The 17,434-nt window shown below is 38.7% G+C and overlaps 1 protein-coding gene across 1 annotated transcript in view; it reads left to right on the forward strand.

Moving 5' to 3' along the window:
* ASXL3 (ASXL transcriptional regulator 3) overlaps positions 1–17,434 on the forward strand; it is an 86,213-nt gene that overhangs the window by 32,149 nt on the left and 36,630 nt on the right. Inside the window, exon 4 of the mRNA XM_063299239.1 lies at positions 3,429–3,550. Coding sequence (XP_063155309.1) covers positions 3,429–3,550 — 122 coding nt within the window. The remainder of the gene's footprint in view (positions 1–3,428; positions 3,551–17,434) is intronic.

Below are 17,434 nucleotides of genomic sequence, written 5' to 3' on the forward strand. Positions count from 1 at the left end.
TTATGTTCAGGTTAATTTAGACTCATTTTCTTCAGCTTTGCATCCCTTTTCATGGGTTTTCAATCTTTGATTTATGAGGTTTCCATTTAGCATAAGTTCTATCATTCTGCATTAAATGCTAACATATCAAATCACTATGGAAAGGAGAGGAGATACTGAATAATTAGGAAGGCACCTACAGCTGCTAGCCAAAAATCATTCTTAATAATAATAGTAGTAGTAGTAGCAGTAGCAGCAGCAGTAGTTGTTAGAGTTGGTCATGGGAGTAGGGTACAGCTTTCTGGACGCCAAGGCAAAGCTAAAGCTCAGAGCCATCCCACAGCTGCAGCAATTGAGAAGGAGAGTCCCCTAGCTACTTCTTCTATGCTGTTACCACTGTAATGGGCCTGATTACTTCAAAATATCCCTCCTCTAACTGAGGAGGTTGGTGGTGGCAGTGATGGTGGTGGTGCTGATTCAGAGATGGCTATCTCAGCAGCAGTAGCAGAAGAGAGAGGAAGCAGCAGTGGTCCCTCCTTCCATCCCTCTCTTTATGCCATTTCTCCACCATGCCTCTTGTTGGGGCCTCTTGTGGCCAGGCTTGCAGGCCCCAAGTGACCTCCTCTGTTTGCCTTCACTATTTGTACATCCCTGATTAGACTGATAGTCTATATCGCTTCTTGGAATTTAAGGTAATATACAAAGCACTCCGTCTTCCTTTTCTTTTCCTGCCACCAGAACCTTGTGAAGTAGTTAGAGTAAGAAATAGTGACCAGCCAGAGTCATCCAGTGAGCTGACATAGCTAAAGGGGGTCTTGAAGCTAGGTTTTCTTTGGCCCTAGGTCAATTGCTTTACTTGTATATACACTAACTTTGGAAATGTTTGGTATAATATTTGCCTCAAATGCTCAAACACAGAGTTGTTTAAAATAATTATTAATTTTACATGTGTTGTTAATAGTTAGGGAAAAAGAAACTTCATTTTATCTGAGATACCTACATGATCTGTTGTAAATTAATCCAGGAGTTAAATAAGGCAGTGGAGGTCTTCCATAAGATTGATCAGGTAGAGTCTGGTGGCTCTTTAGAAGTTTTAATTGCCAGTTATTAACTTGAAAATCACTAATTGGTACAGCTGTAGGGTAGTTAGGTCTTCTAATATGTTTGAGCAACTAAGAATCCATCAACATAAAGAAAATTACCCACTGTCAAGCTTATGTATACAAATACTACAAAAATCTAAAACATTTTACTTGCTATTTCATGTTTTGATGTATCTTCTAACATTTTAGGCTATTGTTAGCTCTTCTAAAGTTTATGAAGAGAGATAATTAAGATCCAGCATATTATCCTTCTTGTAATAACATTTATTTATTTATCATATCTATATGGCTGCCCACCTCACGTGACATGTCTCTGGGTGATGTACAAACAAACCAAAATAACCTGATACATGGTCTATTGTAACCAAATACTATGGAGGGTTTTCCTACTATATTAAAAATAGTTACGAATGATGATTCCCTACCACTGATGAAACTGCTTTCAATGCTTTTCTTGGTTATGTATGTGTGTAATGTGTGTGTACGTGCACTACTGCTGGGGCTGACAGCATAGCAAAAGTGGCTTGAGTGGAGGGGAAAGTGTTTGAAGCAGCTGTGATTCCTTTTACAGAATGAGGATACTTGCTTTAATACTTCAAGAATGGAGAATCACTTGGGCCAGTGTGTTTTGCAAAGCACAACCCTACTGCCCATTCTTGAAACCTGCTTTTCCAGCCTAAATTCCAGATATGATCTGTACTGTAGAATGGTTTATTTGTAACTGCAGTATCTTTGTCCCTACCTTTGCCAAAGAAATCAGTGTAAGAAATTCAGTCCACTCTCACAGTCGTAGTATTATAGCTGAAAATAGGTAACACTATAATCTATGTGTTTTGTAATGATACAAATTAATAACTATAGCTTCTGTGCTAGTGCCAGTGGCAAAAATTGATCGACTGGCTTCAGAGTCAACATAGAGCACTTTCTTGAAGCGGTGCTTCCCATTTCTCTCTGTCAAATGGGGGAATTATGGTGGCCACCTGCCATTTTACAATATCAGCATTTGTGGGAGCTTCAGATGCCACTTCTTTTTAACAAGCTCTTGAAAATCAGCAGAATTCCATCCCCAACTTTGCTTCTTGTGAAAGGGATACAGCCCTAGTTAAAACGCTGCTTTAACATGGCTTGCAGCTATTTTTTTTCTTTCCACTCTGTCCCTCCCCCCACCAAAACTGTTCTATTAAGATAATAATAGAGTTGTACTTTTATCTCTGGGTATTTTATTTATTTTTAAATACATAAATTATTGATCTGCATGAGGAAGTTTTAGAGGAGGAGATACATCTCTGTTGCGGAATGTGTGTTTCACAGGCCAGAGTTTGCAAGCCTCATCTCTGTCATCTCTAGTTAAAAGCATTCCAGGTAACAGGCAAGGGGAAAGAACTCTGTTTATGCCCGTAAAGAGCTTCTGGACTAGAAAGTGTAGGATTAAGCAACCAGACTGCCTCAAAATTAGATAGGCTCATACATTTATTAATAATGCATGTATAAGGCTCTTACAATATTGTTTAAAAATACCGTGTAGATGCTAATTATTAATAACTCAGTTCCCAGCTGCATCATGGCATGCCTTTGCTATTGTTCAGCACTCTCTCACAAGATTTAACAGCATTAAATTTAAAGCTTGCTTATAATTCAATGTAGGAACTAAACATGGAGTAGAATTGACTTACATGCTGCTGTCCCTTTTTCTACTTGGTTGAACCTTATCACTAACCTGTTAGGTCAAGGGTCCTTGCAAGGCTGTTAAATTCTGTTATTCTATTAACTTTTGTAATGTTTACACAAGGTGGTAAGCATCCTCCTGTTCTGCTTCCTGGACTGGTGGTTCTCTTTATTACATTCAGTGTAGTTCTGAACATTATTGCAGATAGTACCTTTTAAAATTACAATGAAAGACATTACACAGATGTTAATTTGTAGGTATCAGCATTCCCTGAATTCAGCATGTGTTGGAAGCATGCAATTGAAAATAGATGTTTTGACAACACTGAGTTTTGTGTGATTTCATTGCCAGTTGTCATGCAGAAGCTTTTTGTGGATGGAAGCCTATTCTCTGCCAAGAACAATAAGAGTTCAGACTTATTTAGGGTGATATTTGCAGCTTTCACAAGTTCATATTAAGTGTGTCTTTGATCATCTGATTGGCTGTTGGTGGTTACCTCTTTACCTAGCAGTTGCCCATGTTTTTTTTTCCTTAAACAGCCTTGCAGATATTCCATGCCCTGAGATCTTCCTGACTAGATCAGTTCTATGATATTTTAAGATCTCGAAATGAAATTAAATTAAAAGACATAGCCTAATCTCCTGTAGTTTAAGTACTTAATCTTTTTTCTGTATTCATAGTTTGTCCTAAGCAAGCACCTGAAGAACTGTCTTCCATTCGGGACTCCAGCCTTACAAATGCACCAATGCAAAGCAAGCTGGTGTCTTCCTTCCAGCAGCATACCAAAAAGGCACTTAAACAGGTAAAGTAACATTTCTTGATGGATTTATTTATTTAAAACAGCCAGAGTTTAAATTTGCCTATCTAAACTGATTGAACTGAGTCATTTATTTCTATTCAATACTTTACTTTTTATACAAAGGAGTATTTTATCCAAAAGTTGCAAAATTCCATCCTAATAGGCATCTTGCTCAGAATCAAGGGTATTGGCTGAAGCAGAAACATTACCGAAATGGAACCATGTAAAAAGTAGCTGGAAGCCTCAGATGCTGGGAGATGTGTCTTGCAACTTCCTGGACTTGTGTCTTATAAGTTTATAGGCCTCTAATGCCCTGGACACATCTCCAAGGCATGCTAAAATGCCATCTCACATTCCTGAAGGAATCAGTAAAAAAAAAAAAAAACCCACCTCAGTGGCTTTGTTAGATATGTGCATGAATCTCTGACTGCTTTGCAGCCAAATCTGTGGTTCTTCAGGGACCAACTAAATTAGTTTCAACTATATTGTATCAGGTTGGGGGTTACTCATCCTGGTTTGTTTCCAATTCTGGAGTAGGAGTCGGGGAAAAATACGGCTTTACTCTCCCATGGGCTAGCGTGGGACAAACATAAATACCTAACAGCTCCTATACCTTGTGGAGAAGGGGTGTATTTTTTTCTGCTTTTTGTGGCTTTTTTTCCTCGTAATTCTTTGCCACTGACATTTGAATAATCACAGCTTTCATTCTCTCCCATATCTATCTTGACATTGCTATTATAAGACTAAACAACAGCACTCATAGTAACACCATGATTCATAATCTGCTCATCTTTCAGTGTGATATATGCCATTATCTGTCAGCAATGCCAATTGCTTTCAAAAGAATAGTTGAATATAAATCTGGCATCAGAAATGGCACTATCCAGAAACAATAGGAAGACATTTCAGCTACATAGGACACTCTGTCACTAACCTCAAGGTGGCGGTCTTTGGGGAAAGGAATTTTAAAGACTGGTCTCATTGTGAAACAGCTGAGGTACAATTCATAGGTTTAATACTATTTCTTTAGTTTGAAGAAAGAACTAGTTTTCTTATATCACTGCATTAATTAGCTTGTCAACGCACGATGGTCTCTGTCAGATGTAACAACTGTTCTGTCAATGGCCTGTATCTAAAAGGTAGTTTTCATCAATTGTGCCTTTTATATTCCCATCTGATGCATCCCTTTATAATTTCCCACTCCACTGCTCCACCATGGGGGAAATGTCTGTGTGTATATATGTGTGTGTGTGTAAGTAATACTATGTACATCTGAAGAATGCAGTTCAAAAGAACTTCTTGTATAATACATGTATTACTCTTCAAAGTGCCACAAGACATTAACGTGATTGGGTATCCCTTTGGAAAGGAGATAGCAAAGCAATAGCTGAGAAAGTTTCACAGGGAACTTAAATATGTATAAATATTTTCTTAGGAAATACTAAGCCTAGCAGCAAGGTGAAATAAGCAAATATCAACTCAGGGCAAAATCCATAAATACCATTATAGTTGCCTTGATAACATATAATATTTAGGACAGAAATGCAAATACTATCCTGCAATAGTAAACAGTCAATGAAAACTTCCATTTTAAGATGTTGCCTAAAAAAGATTATCATTCTCAGCTGATGTGTTTTGCCTTAAGGGGGGGAGTTCTTCAATTCCCCCCTCTTTTCCTCTTACGCTCCAGGTATTCATTACCACCAGATGCAGGCAGCTGGATTTGATTTAACTCCAAACTGTGGATCCTATCTGATAGGTGAATGAACTTTAAGCAGCAATTTTTGTTCAGAAAATTGCTGTTGGGAGTCAGTTCTGCTATTGTATATCTACTCTTCAGACCTTCTCTTGCTTTTATGTACTTATAATGTGCTTCTGTTCTACTACAAATAGCCTACAGTGCTTCTGAATACACAGAGACGTTAAGCAATTACATGTGACACATACCACCTGATATTAACTTACTGGATCTATTTTGCGATACCAGGAGGTGAACCTTTAACACGTTCTGGGAATAAACTGCTTACATTGTGGAGTGCCAGAAGCAATGTGGGCTTGGCTGTATTTTTGTTTTGGCTTTTTTGCTGGTTTCCAAACTCTTCTCATTCACCACTCAGCGTGTTAGGCAAAAGAATGGAACTTTGAATATTTCCTCTGATTATATTTCAGTATATTTTTTAAAATCAGTACTAGATAACAGATGACAGTAATGGAAGATAATGTGATTCAGACTTTATTGCTTTTTTGCCAGTTCTTTTCACTGAGAATGATTTGTCCTTGAAACAATACCATTAGACTCAAACCATTCCACGTTTGTGACTTACCTCTACTTCTGTATCACCCAGCCTTCACTGAGGTGATGTGAATTATTTTGGCACAAGTTATTTTGGTTTGGGTGACTCTAGAAATTGCTATCAGCCATTCCTGGGATCTGCTATTGGACCAGAATTCAAGTCCTTACTTGTCCATGAAGGTCCCCTTGTATCAAGCTATGGCTACTGCTGTTAGCCCCTCAAGTAATCATCTTGATCTCCTTGGTAAAAGGATTGGATTCATATACCTAAAGGTTAGACCACTTGGCCTGACCAGAAGTCAGTATAGTTGACCGACATAAATATGGAAATGACAGACTGCAGAAGTTCCTGCACTAATTCCTGCAGGGCCAGGAATTTGAAGGTCAATTCTTCCTCCTTTTAGGTGTTTTAGATTTCTTTTAACCCTTAGTTTCCAGCCACATTTGATGGGAAATTGCTGTGGGGATACTCAATGGTTTTCTGTTGAATTTTGGCAACTCAATCTTGGAAGGCTCCAAAGGCCAAACAATAGGGTTTGGGGGCCATCTGCCTGGTGCAAGTGGCCCATTACTATCTTACTGAAAGATACTGAGTCAGACTATTGGTCCATCTAGTTCAGCGTTGTCTGCAATGAATGGCAGTGGCAACCCAGGACTTCAAGTCGGAATCTTTCTGAAGATACCATGTAGGTCTTCTCTTGTGGTACAGCTATGCAGACAAGGCTGAGGCATAAATAAAGAGTTGTGAGCTGGACTTCAGCCTGACTGATGTAGACAGTGATGAGGGAAACACTGCTCAGGTAAGTATATCTGAGTTATTCAACGTTTTTATTCTTTGTAGATATTCTGCTTGGTAAGGTCATTTCCAGCATGCCTCAGTAATTTTTGACAAAAAGGTTCATCATTATATATTGCTGAAGTTGTCATTTCCCATAGACATTGTTAGTTTATTTCTTTGGCAGTACCAGTAGCAAGTCCATGTACTGATATCAATTCATTAACATCAAAGGAAAAAATGATTTTACTTTTCATAGTTACTTTGCCACTGGAACATATTCTATGATTTCAAAAAATACTTTTAAACTGTATTACATATACAGCTTGGAAGGTTCAAAAGCCTAGTTCATAAACATTTCAGCAGGGAAAGCAGGGCCCCTCTCAGATGCCCATGCATTCAGCGAGCATTGGAGAGGGCCTTCAGCTTGAATGCAGGCCTTTTTCATATAACCATTAAATCATGATAAAAATGGGGGAGGGGGGAAGGGAACAATATACTACACCAGCAAGTGCAGTCCCAGTCTGTTCTGTAAATAAGTTCATGATTTTTGGTAATTTTCACAATCCCATTCTTGAAATAATACATTTGATTAAACTGGGGCCAACCTAAGGAAGTTTGGCAGTACCCAGATGCCAAAACCCAGAAAAAGGGTTTAAGGTGAAAGAACCCAATTGTTGTACAGAATTCTATTTTATCTTATTCCAAACTTTGTGAGAAATCTGTATGCCAGGGCTGCCTAAGATGACTGGTTACTTGGCTGCATGGTTCTAGACATAACAAAATGTAAGGGGTACTTATACTATGCATATGCTTTTGGACCCTCTTGATCTTAGGTTCAAATGAACTTTTCCCTTGGACACAAGTTGCTACTCAAAGTATCCTTTGGTCTGCATGCCCTGACTGTGAAGAATTAACTACTGCAGCAAGAGAGGACAAGGAAAAAAAACAGCTCACTGTTTCTACAGCTGGTTGGTGGGTGGAGAATGAAGCAAGGAAACAGTGTTTGGTTGCACCTCATGGTTATTAGTCCCATTATGTCCTAGAAGTGACTTGTCTTCTGGGAGCCTGAAGGGTGCTAATTAAGATACATTGATTTCAGAATGGTCCTTTGCTTGCAGCTTGAGAAATTGATCTTTTCAGGGTGTGTGTAGCACACTGATCATTATGTAAGCAGAAGTCAAATATTCTTAGGTGGCATAAAATAGTTTGCAACTCTAGCATGCCATCCCTGGTCCCACTATTTTGAAGAAGTGACCGCTCAAGTTACTACATAGCTGTGACAGTGCTGCCAAGAATGACACTTACCATTTACCAGCATACAACGTGCAGGAGGTCTGCACAGGTTTTTTTGCTCACCAGGTTAGAGCAGATACATTAGATGGTTGTCTTCTTTTCATACATGTCTTAGGAAATGTTTTCTTCCTCCAGAGTAAAATATGAGCCAGTGCACAGTGGAGAGCTCCGCTAAGGGAAGAGGCAAAGGTTCTTGCATAGTGTTGTCCTTGAGTGAGAAGATGAAACTGCTGAAACAGCATGGCATCCATTGTACACCATTATAATATTATAATCTATTGTTCACTCTATAAAGCCAATATCTGTGCAAGTGTGATATCCATGTTTTAGTGTCTCAAGATAGCATTCCATCCATGTAATACTAGAATGGGATGGATGGAAAAGGCCTTCAGTCTTTGGCTAGAATATGAAACCCAAAGAAACATGCCACTAACAAATAGTCTGTGAGAAAGCTCTGTGGCTCTACAACTGGCTTATGGCAGAAGGTACTAAAAATGGTGTCAGACCAGCAAATGCTGGTTTCAAAGATTTAAATACTGTACAATGTCCTCAGCATCAAGCTGGCAAGGAAGCAAATGCCATTCCATCTCTACATCAAGAAAGAAGAAAGATGTAGGGGGTTAATATATGGATGGCACACAAACAGTAAAAGGAGCAAGCAAGCTGCTTGATGAACCTGGAGGGAGAGGAGACAGATAATAGAAACAAAACAGTTGCCTTTTCTCTGGTGTGAAGGGAGTTAGTATATGGACCCAGTAAAAGTCATTGCTTATGGTACATGGTGTTAGCATCACTAGGGAGAGAAGGTATAGAGTCCCATTAGTAGAATGGAATTTAGAGGTGCTTGGGCTGCCTATAGTGTTATGATATGTTATTTTCCAGCTGTAAAGGTCACAGTATGATTTACATTGCTTTCTTTATCACATTCTTATGTAACATTTCTGGGGGTATGTAACCCATGACCTTGCTAACCCTTACAAGGCATCCCTTGTGTTAGGCACTATGCTCCATCACACACGAACATTCACACATTTAATCAACAACAGATGCATCCCTCTGGAGCATGCACAGTCATCAATCCCCCTTGCTTTCCAAATGGACGGGGTCTTCAAAGTTCCCTCCTGGGTGCTGTGGTCAGTGGTGGGAGATTAATATGGGACACACACACACAGCGAAAGAGCTCCACAGTTATACCCCCCCCCCCAGCTTTTCACAGCCCTGTAGCTCTGTTTTCAGTTAGACATCCTCACTCTTTGGTGTGGGGCAATGTTGTAGGGGTTGCATGATCAAACTAGTGCTCCTGTGCCGAGTGTATAACCCTTGTGCCCTGTAACAGAAGAAATTAAAACCAGCTCCCTGTCTTCGGGCAAGCAGAGGTGAGCACAGTGCTTTTCTCTGACTCAGTGAGCAACTGGTTTGTGTGTGAGGTGGAGAAGAACCTGGCCTCCCAGAATCTAGCTTTTAGGGTTCTCTTGCTCCTTGACAATGCCCCTAGCCATCCTGTGGCTGTCCAGTTCAGCAAAGAGTTACCCAAACATGAAATTGCCTTCTTGCTGCTTAAAGCACCATTTTGATCCAACTGAGGGAACAAGGTCTGACAGAGACTTCAGTTCCCGCACCTTATCTAGCACCTTATGCTAGATCTTTTAAGGCAGCTGGGACATAGAGTGGCAAGAATTCTGTATGATCATTTATTGTCAGTTGCAAAGGTATTGTGTATTGCAAAACAGGACCAGCTTGAAGCACTTGTCAGTCAGTAGTTTCCACAATAAATAACTGGTTTTTTCTAATAATTGTGTAAGCAATTTAAACTGTTGTATTCATTTATGAAATTAACTGTGGCACCTGAGTCTATAAAAGCTGAGAGTTGTATTTCTATATCTGAGATTGAACAAAGGGTTACAGGATAATAAAATACCTCTTGTAAGCTGCCTGAGCTGCTCTTAATTGTCTGAGGGCTGGCTTGCTGAGCTCTTGAGAGGGGGACTTGTGAAGTTTCCCAAAGATGAAGTTTTAGAGCTTGCATGCTACATGGGCGGAAGTTTCACAGGTGCACTGCTTTGCAGCTGATTCAGATATCTGTACTTTAGTGATCTTGGCTAGCTGTCCTGGGGCTCCAGTGTAGAAACAAACTGAGGTCTGTCCTTCTCTGTTTCTCTGCTGAGGACAGGGATCTTTTTACCACTCCTATTATATGCATGGGGTCTCTGGCACTGTTCTCTGAACTGGGGACAGTAGGGGTGGCTGTAAAACGTCCTCCCCTTATTATTTCCTCTGTGCCTCAACTCTTTCAACCACCCATCTATTAATGTATAACATTGGAATTGTTCTTCCAAATTCTCTAACTCATCCCTCGGTTCATCAGCAAGTCCTCCTCAAAACTGGTTAGTCAGAGCCAGATCATTCTCCATATGTCTGGCATATAATTGGAAATCCAATATGTACTCATGAATGCTGCAGTTGCATTGCTTTAGCTTGTGAATCTCTCAATTTGCTGTTGTCCCAGTTTGATCATCAAATGCTGCTCTAAATCTTTTCATGAAATTCTGGTAATTATCCAGTAATGGATCATTGCCCTCAATGAGGTGCACAGCCCATTTGACTGCCCCTTTTTTGAGCAGACTCGGAACAAAATTCATCCTGGAGCAATCTGTAGGCCAACTTATCATAAACAATCCACACTCCATTGTGAAAGTCAGAAATTGATCTTGGGCTTCTCCCATGACAGCAAAGAAACATCTGTTGGGCTGCAGGCTGCTGAACTGCTCCTGACTGAGACAAATTTTGCCCAACTTTGTGTTAGCTGTACCACAGCATCATGTAAATTTGTTATTTGTACATCCATTTGTTGTTGATATTTCAGTAATGCTTCAGCAAATTGTTCTCTGAATATTGAGGTGCCCCAAGAATCTGATGACATCTCCACAATCAAAGTTACAGTTTGATGCCTGTATGATTAGAGACAATAAAGGCTTTCAAGACTGATATCAGCACTTTGCGATAGGCAAGTCAGGAAACAAACATCACAAAGAATACTGGAATTCCACAATATCATTGTAGGGTATAATAATAGAATCTTGAAAACCTGAAAATGTTCCCTTCTAACCCTCTTACACCAAAGAGAATCAAGACAGGGTAATCTTGAGTTTCTTTCTCACCCCTTGCTCTTTCTCAGGAATGAGCTAATGTTTATTTAACCTCTTGCATTCCTTCTTCAGACTTTAGCAATGCAATGAACAAGAACTGTCAGATGTACAAGCTGGAATCAAAAGAGGGAAGTCCCCCCAAGATCATATTCCTAACATCTGTAGATAATGTCTTCCAAAAAGACATATATTTCTGCTTTTCTGTTATACAAAGAAGAGCGACAATGTAGATTACAACAGATTGTGAATAGCCCTTAAAATCATGGGCTACCCCATCTGTTTACTGAAAAGAAAATGTATGTTGACCAGGAAACAATATGGAGCATCTAAATGGTTCAGAATTGGGAAAGGTGTATATCTAGATCATGTACTATCTCATTTGTTTAACTTTTATGCAGAATGTACCCTGAGAAATATTGGAGTAGAAGAAATAGCAATTGGAATTAAAATTGTTGACACAAACATAAATAATCTTAGATAGGCTTATGATATTACTTTGATAGCTGGAATTGAGGAAGACCTAGGGTGAAAGAGAAAGAAGAAAGTGCAAACCCTGGTCTGCTGCTCAATTTTTTTTAAACTAAGATTAAGTCAACAGGCAGTACCAACCCAATGGAAAAAGATGGAAAAGTAGTTGAAATAATAATAGATTTTACCTTCCGAAAGTAAAAAAAGTACAGGGATAATGGCTGTAGTCATGAAATAAAATGATGTCAGCTATTTGAGAGAAAGACTGTGACTCCTCTAGACAAAATATTAAAGCCCAGGAACATCGCACTTACAACAAAGGTACGCATTGTTAAGATTATGATTTTCCCAGTTGTATGAGTTAAACTTTCAGATACGGCTGTAAAAGTTGGATCATTAGACTGAATAAGAAAATTTGATTTTTTGAAATGGTTTGCTGAAAAAAATTGTTGAGAAAGCCTTGGAATGCAAGAAAACATTTCATTCACTACTACAGTAGATGAAATAAAACCAGACTACTCGCTGAAAGCTCTAATAATGGGACTAAAGTTTAAATGTTTTGGACACATAATACAAAGGTAAGAGCCACAGAAGAAAATTTTGATGCTTGGAAAAGTCAAAGCCTATCAAAAAGGAGGCTAAATGTAGACCAAGTGGCTGATGACACAAGCACAAGCTTACTAGGATTCAAATAAACAATTCCTGGTGAAACGATATCCATCAGGTCCCCAAGAATCAGAAACAAACAAAAAACAAAATGAATATGTAGAGGGCTTTGGAAATCAGGACCAGCCAAGCCATGATCATCAGCTACTTTACAATGGTACCTATACCTACCAAACAGCTGTGGAATTGTCTTCAGAATAAAACACTGACACTTTCCACGGTTTTAAGGAGGAAAAGGATGTTGATGTTTGATTTTTGTTGCTGGAGGCAACAGAGTTTCCTATTTTGATTTTTGCTGCTGCTGGCTAGAGGTGATTGACTTAAACTGTTGGTTTGGGAAAATATTGCTAGCCTGTGGACTGGGAAAACAGAAGATCTAAGATGGCCAAGATACAATATCTTTACTTTCACTTTCCCCCTTTATTTTTGGTAGCTTTCAGTAATTTTCCAAGATTTCAGAATCTAACCTCCCAGTTCCAAAAGACTCAAAGTTTCATTATCTACAACTGTCAAATAGAATGAAATCTCCCTAAATAACAAGGGCCACCTGTAATTTTGATTCACAATGTGGTTATTGCAAAATACATTTTTTAATAATGTCTCAACTAAAAATGCTCAGAAGACAAAAAAGCTGTTTGCACTTTAGTTTAGTGCAGTGTTCCTCAACTTTGGGGACTTTAAGATGTGGAGACTTCAACTCCCAGAATTCCCCAGCCAGCATTCTGGGAGTTGAAGTCCACATGTCTTAAAGTCCCCAAGGTTGAGAAACACTAATTTAGTGTATGGACTGATGCTGAATTGAGATCCTAGCAAGATGTATATTGTAAATCTGCTCTCTTCCCATCTTTCCAGAAAATCTGCTATCTGACCAAATGTTGGTTCAGCAAATAAGTTAATGAAAGAAAAACTGGATGCTAGTTCTCTGATGTTCTACACAACTTGTTGACAACACTGGTTTTAGAAAAATGCTGTTTTGATTCTAAACTTGTTTTATTGTTGAAATAACAAACAGCAGTGCCATTAAAAGCAGCAGGGTGCAGTGTGCTTCCTAGTTAGCTTGTTTGCTTTTGTGCTGTGGTAGAAGAGAGATAATATTTCCCTACAGGAGATTTTTCAAATGACCACATTAACATCTTAATACATTTTTTTTCTAAAAAGGAATGCCTGTCCTCTTAAAAAAAAAAAATGAAAACGAAAAAGCAATTGAAAATGTGAATGTTGATATATTTTCTGCCTTTCCTGTTCCCATCAGTGTTAGCATGAATACTTTTGCATCTATGGTTACACATAACAGTTTTTCCTGTTTCTGGAAATTATATAAGAAAGAGGAATGTGTAACTCTTAACGTGCTTTTTGTTGTTAACAAATTTAGAACGTGAAACATAGATCTTTAAGCACCTGTGAATTCTCAGTTGTTCTGATACATGTTTACAGAATAATTAATAAGAACACTATTAATTTTAAACAGGTGGAATTAGCAGAATCAGTGAACCTCGGGGCCATTTTTTGGTAGTGGGGAAATATGACATTAACAACCTTTGACTAGTGTTCTACAGCTTGATACTTTTTAGTTGTGTTAGGACTCTTACACATAGATCTGTAATAGTACTTCAACAATAGTACTTCTGGAGTCATATTCCCAAAATATCTGAAATACACTAGCTTGGGGAGCTTTGCTTAGCACTATTTATTTCACAGACTGAAATGATGCAGGTAAAACAACTTTGTGCTGTATGATTTTACAAAGCAAAGAAGCAATGAACATATCGCAATACAGCAAATCTATTCTTATAATGAAGTGAGTAGAGCAAGGGAAAGCTATACTAGCCTGGACTTTTAAACTAACCCTGTGATTAAAATATGACTTTGCAGTCAGAAATAATGCCATTCCAATTCTATCCCCACAGCCAATAGTCTTCTTAGGATCCTGAGAAAGTTGCTTATATGGCTTGGGAGTGCTAATACCTATGCTGCTATTTCCCATGTCCCAAAGCCTGGGGCCAGAAGTGTGGGTTGTGGCTTCTCCCCATACCTGTATTGCCGTAGTGTTTGGCAGGGGCAATCACAATGCAGGTAGGAACTACAGAATGGACCCCCCCCTCCCCTTTTTGTCTAGGTTATTTGACACTGCCTTTGTGGTGAAGGAAAAAATAGTGCTGGAGATGCTCCTGCACCACAAAATGAAAATGAATAGAGATGTGCAATATCAATCCAGGCAAAACAAGTCAAGGTAGAAAAATTATGGTATAATCATTTGTATTGATGAAATGTTTGTTGAATACTGTGTAATGGGTTAAGGATAAAAATAGTAACTGGAAAGAACATACTTCTCTTGAATTGACACTGAATGTTGTTCTATCTTACACATGCTAGATCTTTCAGTATAAATTATCAACAAATGATTTCTGAACCTAATGTTGACCATCATTTTATATTATTGGAATCTGAGCTTGTATACAAGAGAATGTTAAGCAGCGTATTTAAGGATGCAGATGCTTTAGTGATTTTATAGGTCAGCATGTTTTATTACTCTCTGTCAAATAAATTGGCTGCAGCCTTGCAGACATACAGTATTCTGCTTTTATACTTGGTACTTTGATTCTTTGCTACGTCAAACATTCTAGAAAGTTTTTAGAGAAAACTGATACTTAATAGTTTTCAGACCTAAATTGATGTTGCTAATAAGATTCTAAATATGAAATGAATTGATTTTGATAATAAAAAATTAGAATTGTTTACATTTGGGTTTTATGAAAATATTGATTTCCTTGACTATGGGTCACAGTTTACATGGGATTTTTAAATTATTTTTTGTTTTGTAAGCATGATCTTTATTATAACATTTTCTGACAGGGATTTTAAGAATGTAGATTCCTTATTTATAGATCTCCATGCATGACAAACGTAATGTATTGTTGCAGACTACATAATATAATTAAATGATACACTGATAAAGACTAGACTGTTTCTAGATTATTTATATGCCAATTAGTTTATATTTCATTTAATGTATATGTCACTTTTGATACAGTAAATGTCATGAAAAGCAGGGTGGTTGACCTGTATTTATGCTAAAATGTCAGGACAGTACTTTTTATTACCTACTATCTGTGTTTTAAATTGTATGAAGTTAAAAAGTACTCTGTATCAGCTAATAATCATCAACTTTATGTCTAGGAAACTATTACTTCCTTCATGATTAAAGTTATAATAAGGACCTGAAGAGATTTAATGGGGAATTTGAGTTTGGACTGCTTTTGTTTTTGAGAATAGTTAAGTTACAGTTAATAGCACCATTCCCATTACAGGTTCTTGAGGGTCCTTTGCTGTTTGTTTTTTTCCACTGAGAAAGATGTCTAATTACTTTTACCTTAAATTATTGGGTTTTAATCCATGTCAGGAAGTGCCTCTGCTTCCGGGAAATTGTCATCTTTAGTTCTGGATGGGGTTGCACTTCCCCAGACAGACCTGGTGCGTAATCTGGGGGTTCTCCTGGACTGACGACTCCTGCTCAAAGAGCAGGTGGCAGTCGTGGCCAAAAGGGCCTTTGCTCAACTTCGGGTTGTGTGCCAGTTACGCCCGTTCCTGGAGCGAGAAGCCCTCCGAACAGTCATTCATGCCCTGGTCATCTCCCATATAGACTACTGCAACACACTCTACGTGGGGCTACCCTTGAAGAGTATCCGGAAGCTTCAGCTGGTTCAGAATGCAGCCATGCAGGCTATTCTTGGTGCCCCTAGATCGACACACATAACACTTTTGCTGCGCAAGCTGCACTGGGTGCCAGTTTGCTTCCGGGTCCAATTTAAAGTGTTGGTTATGACCTTTAAAGCCCTACATGGCATGGGGCCAGGTTACCTGAGGGACCGTCTCATCCCCATCACATCAACCCACCCCACCTGATCATGCAGAGAGGACAGAGAAGGCATGTTATGGACCCCATCTGTAAGAGAATTTCATCTGGCGGGGTCCAGGAAGTGGGCCTTCTCTGCAGTGGCCCCTGCCCTTTGGAACATCTTGCCCCCGGAGGTGAAGCAGGCCCCTTCACTCCCGACCTTCAGGAAGGCCCTGAAGACTTGGTTCTGCCATCTCGCCTGGGGTGGAAAGGTGGGTAGCCATTCTTGGGGGTGGCTCGCACCTTAGAGCCCCTCCCACTGGATTGAATCTTTAGAGCCATTTGGATTTTATATATATTGTATTTTATATTAGTAACTTCTTTTATTTTTATGGGATTTTAACTTGTATTGTTATTGTATTAATTTTATTGTAAACCACCCAGAGTCCCTCTTGGGGGAGATGAGTGGTAACAAAATTTGAATAATAAATAAATAATAAATAAGTATAATTGCACCTGTTACCTTGTACTAGGAGGATTAAGGGCTTTTCCCCTCATTTTTTCTTGTGATTGATATCCACTTGTCCCATGATTACATATCTATCCCCAGCATACTTTTTTTACATCTTTTTCTCAGCAGAGGGAATCTGACACTCCAGATGTTTTAGACAGAAGCCCCGTTACCCCCACTGTTGGCCATATTGATTGAGATTTATCAGACTTGTGGTCCAAAACTTCTGGAGGGCACCAGACTGCCTATGTCCAACCTTATCTTCACTGTCTATGGACTCAGTTTGCTAAGTCTTGATCAGTCACAGTGATCCACCAGAACTTTGATATCACCTAGTTTTGCTTCTAGTCAGAGATGGAAAAAAGAGGGGTTTAGTGTCTATTTTCTTGTGTATTCATTAAAAATAAGTAGTTCAGTGTGACTTTGTGATTCAAAATTATGAAAATTCAATCTTGATCATTTGCATTTCCACAACTTTCAAAGAAAGCCTATAAATTACTATTTGGTTCCTTTCAAATCTACATTTTTGCATTTTTCATGGCTACTAACATTCCCACTCTACCCCAATACATGTGATGTAAGTAAGTAAGTAAAGTTTATTGTTGTAGCCACAGGTCATAAGAATGCAATAAAATATAATGACAATAAAACAATAAAATTATAAAATTATAAAATAAAATAATAAAAGAAGCATTAAATATAAAAAGGGTTAGGGGTTAGGGTTATGTACTACAATGGCATACCATACTATGATCTGTGCATATTTAACATTTCTACTGATGTCAAATTAGGCCAGGTCAGGGAACAGACATCCTAAGGATTCCTGGAACTTTACTGTTTTCTCTCTGCCCCTTTTTAGACCAGAGAAAATCAAGATAGGGTTACCTTGAGTTTCTT

The sequence above is a fragment of the Candoia aspera genome, chromosome 3 (assembly GCF_035149785.1).
Source record: "Candoia aspera isolate rCanAsp1 chromosome 3, rCanAsp1.hap2, whole genome shotgun sequence".
NCBI lineage: Eukaryota > Metazoa > Chordata > Lepidosauria > Squamata > Boidae > Candoia > Candoia aspera.